The sequence below is a fragment of the Triturus cristatus genome, chromosome 5_2 (assembly GCF_964204655.1).
Source record: "Triturus cristatus chromosome 5_2, aTriCri1.1, whole genome shotgun sequence".
Classification (NCBI taxonomy): domain Eukaryota; kingdom Metazoa; phylum Chordata; class Amphibia; order Caudata; family Salamandridae; genus Triturus; species Triturus cristatus.
This window is the reverse complement of record NC_140588.1, coordinates 724,906,888-724,926,951: the sequence shown is the minus strand read 5'-3', so window position 1 is coordinate 724,926,951 and position 20,064 is coordinate 724,906,888. Positions and strand designations below refer to the sequence as shown.

At 45.2% G+C, this 20,064-nt stretch overlaps 1 protein-coding gene across 1 annotated transcript in view; it reads left to right on the top strand.

Moving 5' to 3' along the window:
* LOC146829181 (sodium/hydrogen exchanger 2-like) overlaps positions 1 to 20,064 on the top strand; it is a 615,451-nt gene that overhangs the window by 420,319 nt on the left and 175,068 nt on the right. The window contains exon 7 of the mRNA XM_085607826.1: positions 3,863 to 3,933. Within this exon, the coding sequence (XP_085463952.1) occupies positions 3,863 to 3,933 (71 nt within the window). The remainder of the gene's footprint in view (positions 1 to 3,862; positions 3,934 to 20,064) is intronic.

The following is a 20,064-nucleotide window of genomic DNA, read 5'->3' as shown; positions in this document are numbered from 1 at the left end:
TTGTGGTGTGGGTGTGAACCAGCCATGAGGGAGTGGCTGTGGCATGCTGACAACTAGACCTGTGATCAGCAGATCCTGACAGGGATGACCTGGGACAGGTAGCATTGTCGTTCCCCCTGTGAGTGTGAGCGGAGTGGACTGGCCTGACGTATGCCAGTCCAGCGTAGGTGTGTGAACAATGACCCCGGGGCTGTGTGCATGCTTCCATTCTGGCCTGGACAAGGAAGTAATGAATGCGTGTTTCCCCGTTCTAGTGTCGGCGCCACACGGCACGCAATCGTCAATGTGTCACCCGTGACCCAAGTCCCACAACATAAGCAACATGGACGTAAGGTGCAATCAATGACCATGCATGCATCCATGAGTCCACACTTGCAAGATCTAAGACTTGATACATTGTTGTGAAAATGAATGTTTAATGCACATTCAATGGAGTGTTGTATGCGGAGCAGTACAGGGCCATGCAAAGCCCACCTTGCAGCGTCGGCCCGTGGCAGGCCATCCAGAGGCCTTCTGTGAATGACATGTTCCTCAGTAGTGGAGGAGTTCAGTCCGCAGTCTGATATCTGTGTCATGGGTGACCAGACAGAATATGGCAGTCCATGTCGAGGCCCAAGGTGAGTGTCGCAGAATGCATCGGGGGACACTGGAAGGGGATGATGGAGGGCAGAACCAAGCATTAACAGGCCATACGGCAGACATGGATGCTACCGCTTCCTTATGACCTCGAGGCCAGATTCATCCGCATCTTCGTCCTCTGCTGTTTCAGGTGCCTCACATTTGGGTGGTGGTGTTCTGTCTCCAGCACTGTGTGGCAGTGACACCGCAGGGGCCAGAGGTGGAATGTCTGCAGCACTGCGTGGCACTGACACATCAGTGGCCGGTGATGTGGATGGAGTGGTGGCAGCAGCATGCATTGGCGCCAGTTCTTGTGGCAGCAATGCCATGAGGATGTTCTTGATGGCATTGAGGGACCCAGCCAACTCTCGCTGGTGTGCAGCTGTGTCAGCCGCTGTTTACACATGCTGCGCTCCCTGTCCTCCATGAGCCTCCGCATGAGTCCCAACTCCCGGGCGACCTCGCTGCAGCCACTATGACTGGACAGTCGTTCTTGCCTCTGAGTCAGCACCCTGGCGATGTCAGACATGGTTCGTTGGCGAGCATGGTTCGTTGGCGAGCATGGAGCGGACTGTCGGTGTCCATTAAGAACTATGAGTGGTCATTGATGGCACTTAGGCACCCACATATGGCGTCTAGTTTGCAGTCGAACCCCACCTGCACCTGTTCAGCCAGCATCTCCTGGCACCCCAAAACACATAGCTGGAAGGCCATGTGTTGGTCGTGGGGGTCCTGGGAGTCAGCCGTGGTGGTGGATGCTGCCTGCTGTGTGTACTGTGCAGAGGGGGGTTTATCATCATAGCAGCTGAGCTGCCCTGCTCCTGGAGGTGGGGTACGGAGGCTGTCCATGAGCTGTTGGAGGGCGTCGGGGTCGAAGGTCTGGTTGTCCTCTTCATCATCAGAGAAGAGAGGTTGGGACTGCTCTGCAGGAGGTGTTGTATTTCCCTCTGCAATGTGAAGGGGAGATGCAGTTTAACATTGTGTTCACATGTATGTTGACGCATTGAACATGTTTACATTGAGACTGAATGACAGTGTACATTGTGACTGTTTGTGGGGAGCTGCCTATGTGATGTGGTACAGTGGACATTTCAACCACTTCACAGATGGGTGTTTGTACCTGTACATTGTCAACTCACATTTCCCTCCGATGCCATATGTGATTGGCCAGTTACTGCACAGAAGCAGGACCAGTTGTGTCCCCTGTTCTGGACGTGTTGCGGATTGTGCCACGTCGTTGTCAATGTTGTGGTGCTCTGCATGTGATGTGTGTGCTGCATTTTGTGGGAATCGCCCCTGCAACTCTGAGTCGGCTGGTCCTCATCCCTTACATGCGGTGTGCCTCTGCCTTCTGTGCTTATACAGTGCTGATATGTGGCATTTGTGGATGCATTGGTATCTTGGTGGCAGTTGGGGGTCTGGGGCACGGTTTGTCTGATGATGTGCTGTGCTTACTTGTGCATGTGTGCCATTGTGCCCATCTCCCCCCGTCCCCCCAGTCCCTGTTCGTTACTCACTCTGTTGCTGTTGTGTCCGGTCCTGTTGAGCAGTGTCCGGGCCCCTAACTCCTGCCACCGTCTCCCCACTGATGACTGTGGACACCATGTCCTCCATTTCGACCAGCTCCTCCTGTGGCGCTGGACTGCCACCTCCAGTCTGCATTGCTGCCTTCTGGTTGTTTGCGAGCTTCTGCTTGGTTTTGCACTTGACATCATTCCAGGCCTCTTGACCTTGTCCATTGTCCTCTTCAGCACTCCGACTGCATTCACCTTGTCCACAATGGTCTGCCATATTCAATTTTTAATTCCAAGTGACACAGTGGAGGTGACGAACAGTAGGTGATGGGGTTCGACCACATCCGTTATCAGGATCCTGTTCTCCTGCAGCCTGAACCTTTTCTTCCTGCTCTTCTTCTCCTTCCCCTTCCCTGACCCCGAAGTCCCAGGCTGGTCCTCCGGGGGGCTTGTGGGGTTCTGGTTGTCCTCTGCACTTTCTCCTTCTGACTCCATTGTGCTTCGCTGTTGTTTGGCTTTTGTATGTGGTTTTTTTCACTTTTTGTAGTACATTTTCCCGCATGTCGCGTGGGGAGTGCAGGCCTGTGGCTGGTTTTCGCTGATTTTTGTATCACGATTGTCGCCATCGCCGCTTTTTTGGCGTTGGTATTTCGCATTTTTGAGGCGTCGCGTTGGTTTTACGTGTTGTCGTGGGACTATCACATGTTGCCGCCGGCTTGGGGATACCATGTTGACACGAAGTTATTTTCCCACGATGGACTGCGATGTGGTGAGTTGCGATAAGCTACTCTTGCGGTAGTTATCACACGTTCTTGATAATATACCCCACTATTGTGTAAGTGCATAGATATCTATTGGTGATTAAATAAATTCGTACAAATCATGTCTTGGTATTAGCACTGGCCATTTCATTTTCAGATGCCATTTTACACCTGTGAGGCTATTATGGAATGATATTGCCCACAGTATCGCTGTTTGACCGCCCACAATGGCCATCACATTCATTTTAAATGTGACAGCCATGCTGGATCTTCAAAACTACAAAACACCACATACAATACCATTGCAAGACATCCACCCGCTGATATGTTCAGTTTTGTTATTGCAAGGATATGCCTGCCTGTTTAGGTGGCAGCGTGTGTTCTTTTTCTACTTTTATTTTTTTAATGTACCTTACATATTTTGTTGAGTTTGTGTGTGAGCTCATTGTTTTTGTGTAAGTGGATGAATGCATGAATGAGTCCGTTGTGGATTAATGGACACATGAGAGCTAAGATGAGTGACAGAGTGCAAGCATGATATCTAAATGAATGCCTAAACCCATTATTGACTGGAAAGGTACTCAAATCATAAAGCCAGACCTATTGGTGTTGTAATGCTTGCTCAAATGGTGAAGAAAGAGTGACTGTTGTTCCACTTCATACTGAGTGAAAAATCTAAATTTCTAGTAGACCGAATACTGAGCAGAACATGTAAAAATGTTAATGTAAAGTAATAGTCACTTTTTATTCACTGGTTGTGTATGTATAAATATCAGGCTGGATGCAGCAAAGTGAAATTCAGAGGCAAGGTGGTATGGCCATTGGTTGTATCTATGACAGATCACACACAGAGGAGGTACATGCCTGAACGGTAGTTTGCAGAACTGTGACATTGTTACTGTGAGACTTGTAACTGTTAGGTGTGAAACCGATTCCCAGTTCTTTAAAACTTTCTGGTTTCACTTGTAGGTATTAGACCATTTGCTGGCTGGCATTGAAGATGTCTGTGGACACTGGGGGCAATACTCATGGAAAGACAAGTAAGAATCTGCCAACAGATAATCTATGTAGGTGAAATGAATGCTTTATGTCATTCTGGGTGACCGAAACTGCACAAATTTGAATCGCCCAAATTTTCAGATGATTCGAGGTTCGATTACTTCAACTGTAGATTCAAAGTTAGAAATTAAATGTGAGTTAATTGCTTGTAGACTACAACTTTGTTTCATTTTCTCCTTTGTTATTCCTGCATGTGCAGAGCAGAGTAACAGTGAAGGCCAAAGGTAGGGTGATTGAGCAAGGGAATGCAATACATTTTTGATTTTAGTTTACTTTTTATAGAAAGTTCAGAAAAATGTTTTGCATCTGTGCTCCAAAATGTAATAACAGGCCAAGAACTGTAAAAAATATAGTGAACAAAAATATTTTCTTTAGATTTGAAAAATTTTAATGACCAGAAGTAGGTGCACATTTATTCTTCCTGCTAATACACTAATACTGAAAGTTGGTAAAATATTCATTTTAAATACAAGTGAGCCTGTTCGCAAAGTTCATTTTGTAGTACATTTAGTGGTACTACGATAATAGTGCTAAAGTACAAAATAATTCTATTTTAAAAAAAATATATTTTATTTATGGACAGACAACAGAAACCAAAAAAGCATACATAGCACAGAGAAAACATGAACATTTACAAGAAAGAAAGAAAGAGAAAAAAAAAGGGGAAGAGGAGAAAAAGGCAGCAATACAAAAAAGAAAAGAAAAAAGAAGGAAAAAAAATGGGAAGAGAAGAGAAGAATATCAGACTTCAAAACTGTAAGAACAGATATATACAGTTTGATCATGAACATAATAAACATAATATTGACGGATCCAGATAGGGAAAGCTTATAGCTGGGATTAACAATAATACATGATAAGAGTAGAGACAAAAAATAAAATGACGGTTAATCCCAATGGAGACTTGACCAGACCCTTCTGAATTTCACCCTGGAACGTAGACCCCGAGCCTTAGCTATTGCCAGCTCCATTTCATAAACCCCCCTCAATAATAACCAAAAATAAATAATCTTGGGGCACAGTGCATCAATCCAAACCCTAGCAATACACAGCCGAGCAGTAATGATGATGATTGAAACTAAGGAGGTCGATAAATTGCCTGGGTCCGCTACCTGGCCCAAGACTATTTCTTTCTCAGTTAATTGAATCTCCTTGCCAGCCAACCGACTCAAAACACTTGTAACATCATACCAGAACGTAGTAAGTCGAGGACACGTAACAAACATATGTCTGAGATCAGCAGCATATTCATTACATTTAGGGCAGTATGACTTTGAAGAAACCTGCGAGGTAGTCCATTTCGAAATAGCCTGCGGGGTATAGTATAACATAAACATAGTGCAGTGTTGTTGCAACTTTAAATTAATTGAAGTAACAGCAGAGTTAATTATGGCCATTGAGTCAGCGATTTCTTCTATATTGATATCCGTTGAAAACATGCAGGTGAGTTTAGTCGCAATCTGCGATCCGTCGCTTCCAGACCGAAAACTCTGGTATATTTTCCCAATCTGACCCAGCAAGAAGTCTTAAAGATAGCCCACAGTAGCTCTGAAGTACAAGGGAGGGCAGATAGGCCCTTCCCTTGTACAAAATAATCCCTAACTTGCAAATACTTAAAAAAGGAATTGTGGGTTAGCCCAAATTCCTCTTTTAAAGAGGAGAATGACCTAAAACCACAGTCATCATACTTCTGCCCTAACCGTGTTATACCACACTGTTGCCACAGCCTGCATGCCGAGTCTGAAAATATACCCGGAAACCTAGGATTGTCCCAAAAAACAATAAATTGCTGTAGATCTAGTATGACGAAATTTTTACCGATATCTTGCCAGATACGGTAGATGTGTCTGACTATCTTGAAACAAACTCTTTTAAAGTAGTTAGGGTCCGACATGTAGTGTCGGAGGAACCCAGTATTTAAACCATATGCGAGCTGGTACGCAAGCCATGTTTTAACCACATAAGGTCCCAAAAGTAAGCTCTGAATACGATTCAGAAATGCTGACCAAAAATAAGTCTTAAAATCAGGGAGAAGGAAGCCACCTTGCTCGTATGTCAGCTTTATATATTTAAGAGCTCTTCTGGATTTTTGAAAGCCCCAAATAAAGCTGCCAATAACATAGTCAAGCCGTTTAAAAAAATACATTGGAACTCGTAGAGGAATAGAGCGGAACAAATAAAGAAATTTGGGCAAGATGTTCATTTTCACTATATTACATCTCCCAATGATAGTTAGAGGCAGTCTATGCCACCTACGAAGGTCAGCTGTAATTGTTTTAAGCAGTGGTTCATAATTCATGGCCAAGAAATCCTCAGTGCGGCCACTAATACAAACACCAAGATAGATAGCAGAGGTAGTTAATCCTAAGTGAGGTATTGAGAGTGTAGGCGCATAGTTAAGGATAGACTGCGTTTTATTTATATTAAGCTTATACTCCAAAAAGGAACCAAAGAGTTGTGCCTCCTGTGTTAGTACGACTATGGCCATTTCAGGCCTGATAGTAAATATGGCGATATCGTCTGCATAGGCTGTGACTTTTAGCGTCATACCGTTTAGTGACACTGGTAATGTAGAAGTATTCTGAAGGAGATGTCTGATGAAAGGCTCAATATAGAGAGCAAATAGTAAGGGGGAGAGCGGGCACCCCTGACGCGTACCCCGTTGGATACGAACAGGACTAGATGTACAGCCATTACGTTTGATGACAGCAGACGGATTATGTTAGAGTCACTGGACCGCCGAGACAAACCTTCGACCGAGGCCTAAAGAGAGCATAGTACACCAAAGAAACCCCCAAGCTACGCGGTCAAAGGCCTTCTCGGCGTCCAGCATTAACATGCCAATCCGATGACCCAAGTGACCAGCAACATCAAAAGCTGCAAAGGCGGTATTTATATGAGTTACCGTGTCTCTACCGGGGATAAAGCTGTGCTGTTCTTCTGAGACCAATAGGTGTATAAGTGGTGCAAGACGAGAGGCAAGAAGCTTGGAGAATATTTTTGCATCCGTGTTGATAAGAGAAATCGGTATATGACCCTAGGTCTTCTACCGGTTTGCCCTTTTTAGGGAAGACCACAATGTTAGTTCTATTCCATGAAGGAGGCGCCTCCCCTCCCTGTAGTATGTCATTAATCAGCTCAAGAAGAACTGGCATTAGCAGATCCCTGGAAGTTTTATAGAACTCGAGCGGGATAGTGTCCTCGCCCGCCGCCTTGCCGCTAGGCAGAGTCCTGATTGCTACGTTCAATTCCTCCAGGTCAACAATATTCTCTAAGCTCGAAGTTTGAGAAACATCCAGAGAGGGTAGAGCGCTTTCTCGTAAATAATTCATGGCCACCTGCTGATTATAGCTGCCAGATTCCTTATATAAGCTACCATAGAAAATCTTAAATTGCTCGGCTATGTCCTCCGACTTCGTATAAGTGACACCATCTACTCCATTAAAAGTCTTAATGTGTGATTTAGCCTTCTGATCAGCAAGTTGTTGAGCCAATACCCTTCCAACCCTTTCCCCGTACTCATACTGCAGAAATCTAAACTTAATAAAGTTGTTGGCGACCTCATCCTTCAACCCTCTACTGAGTTTTGCTCTGACTTTAATGATTTGGGCGTAAATTAGTGACTCATTAATATCTTTTAAGGCGATTGCCCGAGCATGTTGCTGCTCTAATTCGGTATACTGCCGATGTTCGTTACCCAGCTGAATACTATTAAATCTATTTTGCCTCACTATAAACTGAACGGTAGCCCCTCTAACGCATACATTTAAACAATCCCATACCAATAAGAGGGAAGACGTATAACGATTGTTAGCAATATAATCCTTCAAGGCCAGATGCATGTAATTGATAAAAGCAGAATTATTTAAAAGATGCCAAGGAAATGAAAATTCCCTAACTTGACCTTGTCTAGATGAGCCAAGATATACAGAGAGCATAATAGGATTATGGTCCGAGGTTACTTTTTGGACATACGACCATAAATTAATTAACCAAAAGCCTGCCATTAGTGAAGATCATGTAGATCCTAGAGTATTGTTTATGGGGATGAGAAAAAAAAGTAAACCCAGAACTTGTAGGAAACAGTGTTCTCCAAGCATCATCCAGTTGATGGACATGTAGTAGATCTCGTATTGCAGCCCTGACCCGGACCATTCTAGCTCTAGCATGCGTATTTGTAGTATCAATTTTTTTAATCTAAAATACAATTCAAGTTACCCATTACAATAAGATCGCCAGCCCAATCCAAGAGTTCTGAATTCAAATAAGAGATAACCTCAGGACAATCCGTATTAGGGCCATAGACCATGCATACTGTAACCTTCTTACCAAAAATAGAGAGTTGCGCAATTGCCCACCTACCCCGGCTATCAGCAAGAGTTCGTAATATAACAATTTTAGAGGATTTATCCTTCAAAAGGGCGACCCCCGTATAGAGACCGTCTGTGAAGTACAGACGATCAAGTCAAAACCAAGCTGTTTAAAAAAGTTTCTATCTTGATAGGACAGATGCGTTTCTGCCAACTATTTGAGGCTTGAATCGTTTGAGCTCTTCAGCCACCAATTGCCTTTTACTGGCCAGATTCAACCCACAAACATTCCAACTCATAAATTTGACTAGATATTCCCAACAGTTTTTTTTTTAAATACTAAATCATTTCTCCTCCTCACATTTCTCATTTTTAATTTCAAATATTTCCTGTGCTACTTTAACAATGTTGTGACTATTTAACCCAGCCAAACCCCCATCCCCTTAAACCATCCCCAACCCCCCCACCCTGTTTCTTGAGAAAGGAATCACCCCCTTGAAGCTGTCCTGACCCGACAGCAAATGAAGGACACCACGGCCACCCCCCCAGAGTCCACCGCCATGTCTGCACATCCTACCCCCACCATCCAAATCCACGCAATACATTTTCCTCTTAACATGAATGCCACCGAGTGGGATTTTCGAACCCCCTGTGCTAACAAGAAAAAAAAAAAGAGAGAGCAAGAACATCAGGCCTAGACCTTACATTATAATAATCAAGGATTAGGGATGGTTTGCCAGTTGGCAAGCGCTTTTTTAGCCTCCTGTTCACTTAAGAAAAAGTATGAGCAACCATCCTTAATCACTTTGAGCCGGGCAGATTCCTGCAGAAAAACCTGAGAGCAAACAGACTTAAATGAGTCTATAAGCTGACGAAACTGCCATCTTTTTTCCATAGATGATTTACACAAATCTGATCTCACGAAGATTGACATGGAGTCAACTTGGACAGGAGCCGTTGGTCGGACTTTAAAGAAGATAGCCTGGCGAAGTATAAAGTTACCCAAAAATATCAGAATGGGTCTTGAGAATTTTGTTTTAGCTTGAGAGTTTGATGATGGGAATAATGGGAGACGATGTGCTCTTTGAACCTGTGTGTCCATATCCCAATCCCCCAAGTCCGAGAAAGCTTTCTGTAATAGGTCCACGACAAATCCACGAGGGTCAGAGCCTTCCTTTCCTTCCAGTACCCCAAAAATCCTCAGGTTATGTCACCGCTGTCTATTTTCAAGATCGTCGATCTTTAGCAGCATAGAGACCAGCAGTGACTCCTGCATGGTAACTTACTTGGTAGTTTGAGTATTGACTTCCTCCACGTCTGCCACTCGATGTTGCAGCTCAGCAACGTCTGCTTTTAAATGATGAACCTTGGTAGTGGCCTCAGATAGTGCCTTTTTAATTTCAATACAGTCCGCCCTTGCCTGTTGAAAATATGCTTGTGCTTCTGCTCTCTGAGTATTTAGAGCCTGCATAATATTGGAAAGAGAAGGCTAATCACCCCCACCGTGCCTTCCATCTGGATGATTCTGCTCAGAAGTATGAATTAGCACTGTTTCTACAATACCCTGAGGACCATGGGGGGAGGGAGAGGCGAGAGAATCAGGTACTGCGGGTAGATTGTTACGCTCAGCTGGTGTTGGACCATTAGAGTAGTGGAGCTCCCCATCAGCAACATTTTGGCCATGATCAGTGCGATGGCCCTCAACTGGGGCTTGTGCATAGCCCATAGTAGGTGAATTAGTGATAGCCATGGTAGAGTTATTAGATAATGAAAGGGCGGGAGAGGTAAGACCGGTCGTAGACGCCAACAGGTTAGCCGGCGAATCTGAACTATTCAACGGAGAGGGGGCCAAACTATCCCCCTGTAAGCCTGAGTTGGATAGTCTGGAGACAATATTTCTCACTTCGCCCTTTGATGACACCCATTTACGTAGGGGCTTACCCCAGGACCAGCCTTACAGGAGCTAGCACCCTTCAATCGACCAAGTACATCGGTGATTTGAGCCCTGTTTCCAGTACCACCTCGACCTATACCGCCTTTACCAGACCGGCTTGATTTGAGGCCCTTATCTTTCGGGGTATTACCCCCTGGGCCATGCACAGCATTGTTACTGATCCTAGGATTAGCACCACCATGTCCAGATGAACCAGGATTTGCGAGGGAGAGCAAATCCTTCCCAGATTCCATGAGTAAATTTGCCTGCTCCTCGTTGCCCACAGTTACATTGCCAGTGTTATCTGTCTGGTAATTATAGTCACTACATGGACTAGCCTCCTGCACGATTCCGTTGGAATGCTCGCAGCCTACGCTATTTAGACCCACAGCTTGGGGGGCGCAGCCTGGGACTGGAGAGATAATTCCGACTACATCATCAAGTGGAAGAGGATCAGAAGGGACTAAGTCCACTGAGCTCGCCCCCGCAGAAGGAGACTCCAATCTTGAAATACTCAATGATTCCTCCGTACCCTCCCAGCCCTCATTGACTGCGGCATTTAGGACTTTGGCCATTTGGGCGGGGGGGCAACAGATTCGGAATCACAGGACCGAAGAAGCGCTGTAACTTTCCCTGAACGCAAGAGTTTTAGAATAGGCTTCCCCACCTGAAGATCTATTGGGCTGGCTGGAGCGTTGTTGCCTGGTAAGGCTCTCCAGGGCATAATTACATTATCAACAGCTGAGTCAGTCACAAAAACAGGCTGACCTTCCAGGCGATCCACTGCTACAGAATGGCCATCACTTTCTGCTTGAGCCTAAACTCGCACTTGACGAGTTGTCCGTGGGGGGGCCATGGCTTCCAGCTGCTCCCTTGACAGGATTATGGATTCCAGCGTCCGCCTTTTACAGTCAGCGCTTCCGCTCCTACCCCTGATCACCCAGACGCCAGCTGGATCACCGCCAACAAGCCTAGAAGCTCAAAAATCGAGCAGCGGGAGCTGAACAGATGCTCTGAGCGACCTCCTAGCTATGAACCATCTCACCGCGCGAGCGCCGTGAACCACACAGCTGATACGGGTGAGCCGGCGCATACGGCAGCTCGCAGACCGGAGGAAGAGGGAATGGGCGCACAGCGTTGAGAAACCGTGAGCATCCATGAATGAATGTTGTAACTGAGGTCCTCTTTTTTTGGTTGTAGCAGTGTTGTATTCAGTATTCACAGTAAATGTATTAAAATAACCAGCATGGACGGAGAGGTATCGCAGCAGGCATCCCGCCCCCCCCCCCCCCCCCCCCCGGAGAGGGCAGATGCGCGTCCTTCAGCGGCGTATACGATCCGCCATCTTCCTTTCCAAGTACAAAATAATTCTATTCACAAACTTACAAGTGTAGATCTCCACTCTGCTTCTCCTATCTTTTCGAATAGAATGGTTGAGGAGACCAGGGGAGTGCTTGAAAAATGGGATGTACTAACTGCAAAATATGTGAGGTTTAGGGAGGAGTAAGAAAGGGTTAAGGAGGTTAGATAGGGGCTTAGGGTGTAGTTGTATACCTGCTTAAAGAGAGTAAGCATATTACTATTCACAAAGTGTACTTCTAAAAATATCAGAGCCAAAAATGAGTCCCACACATCACATGACCAAGCACTGGTACTGCAACATCCTCCCATAGAAAACAATCAAGATAAGGACTTAAAATACTGCCCCATAGCAAATAATGTTACATTAAATACAAATAGCTAATAAATGTATTTAATGTTAAAAATGTATCTAAAGATAACACATATTTTATTTAATGTTAAAATATTTCAATAACCTTTTTTACTAAAAAAATGAATGTAACATTATTTTTGTTAAAATTTAATTAAATTACTTTTAAATAACTCTGCCGATTGTATGTAATAATTATCAAGTATTAAGCGTACAAACTATCATCTTTTTCATGTTAAATATTCATTAGAATTAATACAAATTGTTACAGCACAATTGTATTCATTTGGAATGACATATTTAATTAATTATTTTTTTAAATTAAATAAATATTACATTGTAAAGATCTAGTACAAAAGTTGTGAAATAAAATGTTTGTATTTATTATGCATTATTAATTGCAAATATTTATGTACAGAATCAATTGAGATGTATTTTTGAAATAAAATGACATTGTTCTTCAAATTAAAACATTTTAATCAAATATTTTATCTTTAAATAATATTTTCAAAATATGTATATTTTTAACATTCAATTTAATTTACAAATATTTTTTTTAAGTCAAAATACATTATTTTCCTATATGGTTCTATTTTAAGTGACTACCTCAGTTATTTCCTATGGGAGGGTGTTGCTGTATTAGTAGTCGGCTATGTGTGGTGCTGGACTTACTACTGCTCCTTTTTGGCTGCATTAGCTTACACTCATAAATTTGGCTCCACTCCCTGTTTCAGGGGGTTAAGACTTGTAAATGTAGACTTTTGAGTAATTATTCACTTATAGATGGCAAATATTCAAAAGTAGTATTGTTACTCAAAAGTGTAAAAGTAAACATACACATGTAAATTACTCACAAGTGTAAGTTACATTTGTGAATCGGCCCCACTATTTTGATCTTTTTCCTGGAACTTTTTTTCTATGAAATGTTTTTCATTCTCTCACTGATTCTGGAAAATGTTAAGCACTGGAGCCCTTTTTATATCCATTGCACTTACACTTAAACGTCCAAATTTAGTAAATGGGAGAAATTGTCAAGCTTTTTTATTTGTTTCAATTTTCTTTTCGAAAAAAAGTATTTGCTTGAAAAGAATCCGGTAAAATTTGATGTTATCATTTTTTTTGCCTAACTTACGGTCTCATACACAGACGGTCGAAAAAGGAAATCAAAATCAAACAAATTCCGGAATGGATACAGGGACCAATACTGATATGTATATAATGCAGTGTTACACCTTGTGAGGGACTGTGATTTTCTGCAGGGAACAACAAAACCCTGCAGCTCAATATAGTAGAAGAATCATTTTCACCAAGGAGTGATCGAAAGCCTTGCAAAGGTTATTACTCAAATAAGTTGGAAATACAAAAAGATAGCCAATTCACAACCAGTTGTGAGAGGTAGCAAAAAAAGATATAAAGGGCAGTAGAAATATGGGCACCACTAGTATACCAAGTAACAAATCTTGAGAACAGTTTCTGATTCAAGGATATTATGGTGAGGACAATGCAGATCAGCAGACATCAAGCTATGCTATATATAAAATCAGTTGGGAGTAGAGATGACCATGTCCTCATCCCCTTCAACCTGCTCACCCCCACCAATGTGATCTGCATCCTCAAAGCCACCTGATCCAACTGAAGCAGGGTCCCTGAAGAAACTTGGATCACAAAATACTCACCCAACTCCACTGAAACAACTCAAATGCTGATGGAGGCACACTCACAACAAAAATTGCAAAAAGCAACTACAATTTAGTCCTCTGATTCTACCATCAGCAACTCAGCTCCAACGAACAATTAGAAATGACTGAAGAAATCAAAATCATCTCACACAACACCAAATATGTGAAGGACTCCACCCCCCCCCACCAGCTCCATGGTGGTCACCTCATCACAAGACCTCTGTTCCCAAATCTCCCACTACTTGAGCGACAAAATCAACAACTTCGCTCACCTGGACCCATCCTCCCACAACGCCCTACAACAGGACGAGTTAAGCACCCCAGACACTGCAATGACCTTCTGGCCCACCATAATCATGATGGAAACTGCGTGGACAATGCTGTCCATTCACTCAGGATCTCCACTGAATCACTGCCCACACTGCATCTTCACTAAAGGACTTTACCTCATCTTTACCACACTTATTCCATTACTCAATGTCTCCTGCCCACAGCCACCTTCTCAGATGCCTGTAAAAATACCCCCAACTTAGCCTTCTGAAGAAACCTTCATCAGACCGAAGACTTTAGCAAACTACCAACCTATCTAATTGCTTCCATACCCAGCTAAAGTGATGGAATACTTCATCAACAATTGACTGGCAGGCCACCTTAACAACAACTACCTCTTCCACCCCTCTCAATACAACTTCAGGCCAACCACAACACCGAAACTGCTCTCATCACCACTGCTGATGACTTTTCCTGGTAGTGAACAGAGGAAACACCACAGGAGCTCATCGTGCTTGCATCCTGCTTAACCTCTCAGTTGAATTTCCCACCCCATCCTCATCCAGTGCCTCCATGAAGCTGACATACGCAGCCTCTCACCGTACACCTCTGTTGCTGCTAACCTGATCATTAGAGTCCCGCAAGGATCCCCACTCAGCCCAATGCTGTTCAACACCTACATCGTTACTCTTGCCAACATCACCCAAACCAGTGGAGTCAGCATCACCTCGTATGGGGAAGACACCCACCTCATCCTTTACCTCTCAGATTCTCTCACAAACAACACTCCCAACATCCAGACCATGTTCACAACCTGCATGTCTGAAGTTACCAGCTGGATGAAGGCCAACTGTCTGAAGCTCAAATCAGACAATATGAAGTGGCACCCTTCAGAAAAGACACAACATTGTGGACCTCAGCCTGGTGGTCAGCTGAACTCGAAACAACACACATTCCAGCCAAACTAGTCTGAAACATAGTGGTAGTGGTGGAAACCAACTCTTGATGACCAACCGAATTAACAGGGTTACCTCCTCCTGCTTCCACACCATCAAGATACTCAGAAAAAACATCATATTGCTCAACACCCAGCACCAACGTGTCCACACCTCCCTGTGTGCCCACAACATCTGTTGCTGCTAGATCTGCAAATGCAACAAGGAGGGAGGATGACTCTGGTGGAGAGTCCTCTGCACCGCAGACACCTGCACCTGAGGATCCCCCCCCCGGAAGAAGAAGAGGGGTTGTCCGAAGAAGGACAAGTGAGACGCAAATGGCCATGCACATCCCCCAGGGACACAAAACCTGTTTTGGAAAATGTTCTTTGTGTGCAAACCGTTCACCTTGTTGTATATAACCCAACTCGCCAACATGACATGGAGGGTTTATATTGGTCTAATGTAGCAGATGACTGTGGACTTTACTCTGGACATTTCAGCTACCAACACTTCCAACTCATCTGTGAACTTTGGATTCCAAACCCAATGTACAGCACCCACCATCCTGTGCTCTCTCCTCACACATGTTTGTAAATAAACTCACTATTACACTATACTTGCCTCTGTTGTGATTCCAACTTGGTATGTGTCATGGAGATGATGATCTGCTAAGGAACACAGTGCATGTGATCACCGTTATGTGAGTCATGGTGATGTGACACATGTGAGGGAGACACACCACTAGGGCACCACAACACATACTCACCATGGCCATGTAACTCATAGCCTACAATGATGTTGACCAGAAATACAGTGGAATGCACAGACACCACACCTATCCACAGTCAGTTGTAACAAGCCCACAGGTGAGGTAAGCAACTGTCAGTCAGATGTGTGGAGACAGACAACGCACATAACAAAGTGAAGCACAGGTTCATTACACAACAGCAACATGTTTATTCTAGGCCTGTGCTAAATTTCCGTTCCCCTCGCGGAAATTGCGATAATTTGACATTTTCGCGTTCCGCGGAGAGCCCGAAAATTTCAAAATTTCCGCATTCCGCAGCTTAGCGATAATTTGGTTCTTGCTCGCGCTGTAAAATAATACATTCTCGCGTGCGCGCGATCGCCTTACCTGAATCCCCGCGTTCGCCGACAAGTTTTCCCGATCCGGTCGCGTTCTCCACGAGATGTTGGATTGTTGGTAGCCATTTGCGCTGTCTCGCGACAGTTCGCGCCCGCAGTAACGTCATGCGTTGCGCGATCACGTCTTTCTTCTCGCGATCATGCACCGCGAGAAGAGTGAAAACAAGATGGCCGCGCCCTCAAGCAACCGCATGGGTAAGTTGGCGAGCCGCGAACACGCAGAAAATACCGCGAACGGGCGGTAAAAAAACTTCCGCATCTTCGCGATATTTCCGCGTGTTTGCGGAGATTTTAAACATTTTCGCGATAATTTGCGAAAGTCGCTTTCGCAAATTCCGCCCACTCCTAGTTTATTCCACAACAGATGCAAGGTAATTCTACATGACAGTAGACACACGGTCACCAAGTGTCGAAGAATTGAAGTCCAGGGGTGTGTGGTACATCACTTGATGGGAATCGACAATTTCCTCCCTGGGATTGGATTCTGGGTGTTGGGGGTCAGAATGGACACACGGTCACCAAGTGTAGAAGAATTGAAGTCCAGGGGTGTGGGGTACATCACTTGATGGGAATCGACAATTTCTTCCCTGGCATTGGATTCTGGGTGTTGGGGGTCAGAGTTGACCAAACAACAGGCAAAGTACCCTGGGAAGGACAGACATAAGGCACAGTCAAAAGCACAGCAGAACAGGATAGGAATGCAATACACATGCACAAAACATGTCACAAGAAACCTACACAGAAACAAGTTAGCATGTCGACACTATTGTGGAGTACAGAATACCTGAAAGGACACATCACTGCACGCATCCAGTCAAGTATCACACAGACACACTCAAACAGCAACAGAGCAGCACCAACACATTTCAAGGCTAACTCAATACATTAACATAACAACCCTGTAAACTCACATTTAGGTGAAGAAGTTGTTGATGAGCTGTGTGCGGACATCACCCTCATTATCATCATCACTGGCATCGTGGCCCAGGCCAGGATCCTCAACAGGTGGTGGATGTAGGTCATCGTCATCCTGGATGAGAGGCAACTTCTTCCGCACTGCCATGTTGTGTAGTATGCAGCATACAATGAAAATCTTGCACACCTTTGCAGGGTCATATGGGAGGGCCCCTCCGGTCTTGTCCAGGTAGTGGAAGCGGCTTTGCAGGAGACCAAATGTCCGCTCGATCACCCTCCTGGTCCGACCATATGCCTCATTGTAGCGCATCTCGGCTGGTGCCACAGGCTTCCTGAGGGGTGTCAGCAACCATGGAATGTTCGGGTATCCGGAGTCACCTACATACAAACAATTGCACATTAGCTGAGTATTGAAAGAGGGTGGAATACAACATTGCCAAACACACACAATGGTAAACAGTCAGTACACACCGACAAGCCAGGCACGCTGGTTTGGGATCTGTGACATCATCGTTGCAATGCGACTACTCCTCATGATGTAGGCATAGTGCGCAGAACCGGGGAAACGTGCACACACATGTGTGATACACATGTCCGCTAGACATACCACCAGAGTATTGATAGAGTGGAAATGTTTCCTGTTCTGGTATGTCTGCTCATGTGCCCGTGGTGGTACCAGGGCCACATGTGTACCATCAATAGATCTGATGACGTTTGGCATCCTCCCCAGTGTATAAAAAGCAGCCTTTATGTCAGTGAGTTGACCTGGGCTAGGAAATTTGATGTACAGGTCAAGGAAATGCAACATCCCCTCCAAGACATCTCAAAGCACAGGACTGAACATAGTTTGCGACATACCACCAGCAGTAGCCACAGTGTACTGGAAGGTACAGGTAGCAAAGAAGTGCAGGGCTGCCATCACCTTCACCTTTGGGGTCAGTGCTGTAGGGTATATCCGGCCAGGTAGCAGATGTGGTGCCAACTGCTCCCCCAACTCCTCAATCAGTGGCCTGGTGAAGCGGTACCGTCGGATGCAGTCACGTTCCAGCATGGTTTCAAGGTCTGGGAACGGTCTATGGACAGCTGGTGCCCTGCAGTACAGAGATGAACAAAGGAAGATTGTCCATTCATCCACCCATGTGACTATGACCAAGCAAAATATCACATGATACATCATGACAATACACAATGAACTGACGTGTGTGCTGTTGGGTATGGACACATATGTCACCTACATACCCATCATCTCACATCTCAAGTCAACATTTCTACATAAGTTCCATGTAGTGCAATGGCAAATCATTAGGCTGTGTCACAGTACCTATGTACTGCTGTCACGTTCCAAACACACACCACAGTGACAAGTGAGGACTGATGTCTCCCAGGCATCACAGCTCTTTGACAGGCAGACACCCAGGGTCCCTGTATTGCCACATGGACACTGGCATGTCATGGCGTATCATGTACATGCCTCAAAACAACCATGAGTCGCACAGGTAGTGGCCCCTGTTGTCTCTGCAGGCCATACATGGACGTCTCTGATACACACACACAACATCAATGTTGATGCACAAACCACATGGATGTGGAGACTGTCTCCCATTGGGCACATGGAATCAGACACATCTGAGACACAACATGCACACAGACTGTGGGTGTACATCAGAATTGTGGCTATGGGTCTCGCTGTGACGTACATACCATCCCACCCAGGACTCAGGGTGTATGTGACATGTCATACACATATCCAACCTGCAACTGTGTCCATGGCTCATGCCCATAACTCCACAGTTGCACATCACAGTGGTAATGTGCACAACACACACAGGATTCTGTCCCCATCAACCCATGCACAGCCTGGGAGTGTGTAGTGGTCAGGGCCCATGTGTTCATGTGATGAAGTAGACGTACCCGAGATGATTTTATGAAGTTTATTAAATCCATAAGTAGAAGTAACAGCAAGCTAGAACAAGCCCCATCAGGAGCAGCCTCCTAGCTGCTCAGCCCATCTTCCCAACTGTCTCACACACACACACAGGCACCCAAGCATTCCACACACACTAACATTCTACGCGGAACACTCACACTGGCTGAGCAGCTAGGTACAGGATGAAAGGGAACATATTAACATGACCTGAGGATGTTACACATCCTCTCCCTTTTACACTGAAAATTAAAAGGACCCAAACTAAGATGAAAACAACAAACACTCACACTGGCTGAGCAGCTAGGTACAGGATGAAAGGGAACATATTAACATGACCTGAGTGCCACACAACAAACCAAATTTTGCCCCCCTACACACACACGTAATGCAGCTTTACATGCAATGGGATACAGTGTGGCACATGCTGTGGTGTGGTAGGTGCGCAGCTGATTCCCTGGCAAGTAATTGTGTGTGGAATCAGTTAACAAGTCCCACCAATGTTAACCGACGCGGGTGACTTTTATGCATACGCATCGCACAGTTGTGGACTGAGCCATGCGCACGCCTTGGCCAGTGACTGCAATGTTAACCGACGCGGGTGACTTTTATGCATATGCATCGCACAGTTGTGGACCGAGCCGTGCGCACTCCTTGGCTATGGACTGTCATGGAGACGGACGTGGATTCAAAACTTGTATGAGTTGTGTGCTGGAAATTCAGTTGGCTGCCTACAACAATGTTGCAATTCCTAGGGTGTCATGAAGGTGAAATTTTGAACGATGCGGAAGGCAACATACCCCCTATGAGTGGGGGTGGCAGTAGTAATAGGCAACATACCCCCTATGAGTGGGGGTGGCAGTAGTGATAGACAACCTACCCCCTATGAGTGGGGGTGGCAGTAGTGATGAGCAACATACCCCATATGAGTGGGGGTGGCAGTAGTGATAGGCAACATACCCCCTATGAGTGGGGGTGGCATTAGTAATAGGCAACATACCCCCTATGAGTGGGGGTGGCAGTAGTGATAGGCAACCTACCCCCTATGATTGGGGGTGGCAGTAGTGATGAGCAACATACCCCCTATGAGTGGGGCTGGTAGTGGTGATAGCCATGCAACCCCTATGGTGGCCTGTTGCTAGTGGACAGGATATGGACCCCCTAGGTGTGTGTGACATTTGGTGGGTACATGTCGTTTGTTTGTGTGGTGGGTGTCTGACTTACCATCTGCGGCATCCGCATCTGTTCCTGATCCAGTCATAGACCTGCACGATGGGATTCATGAT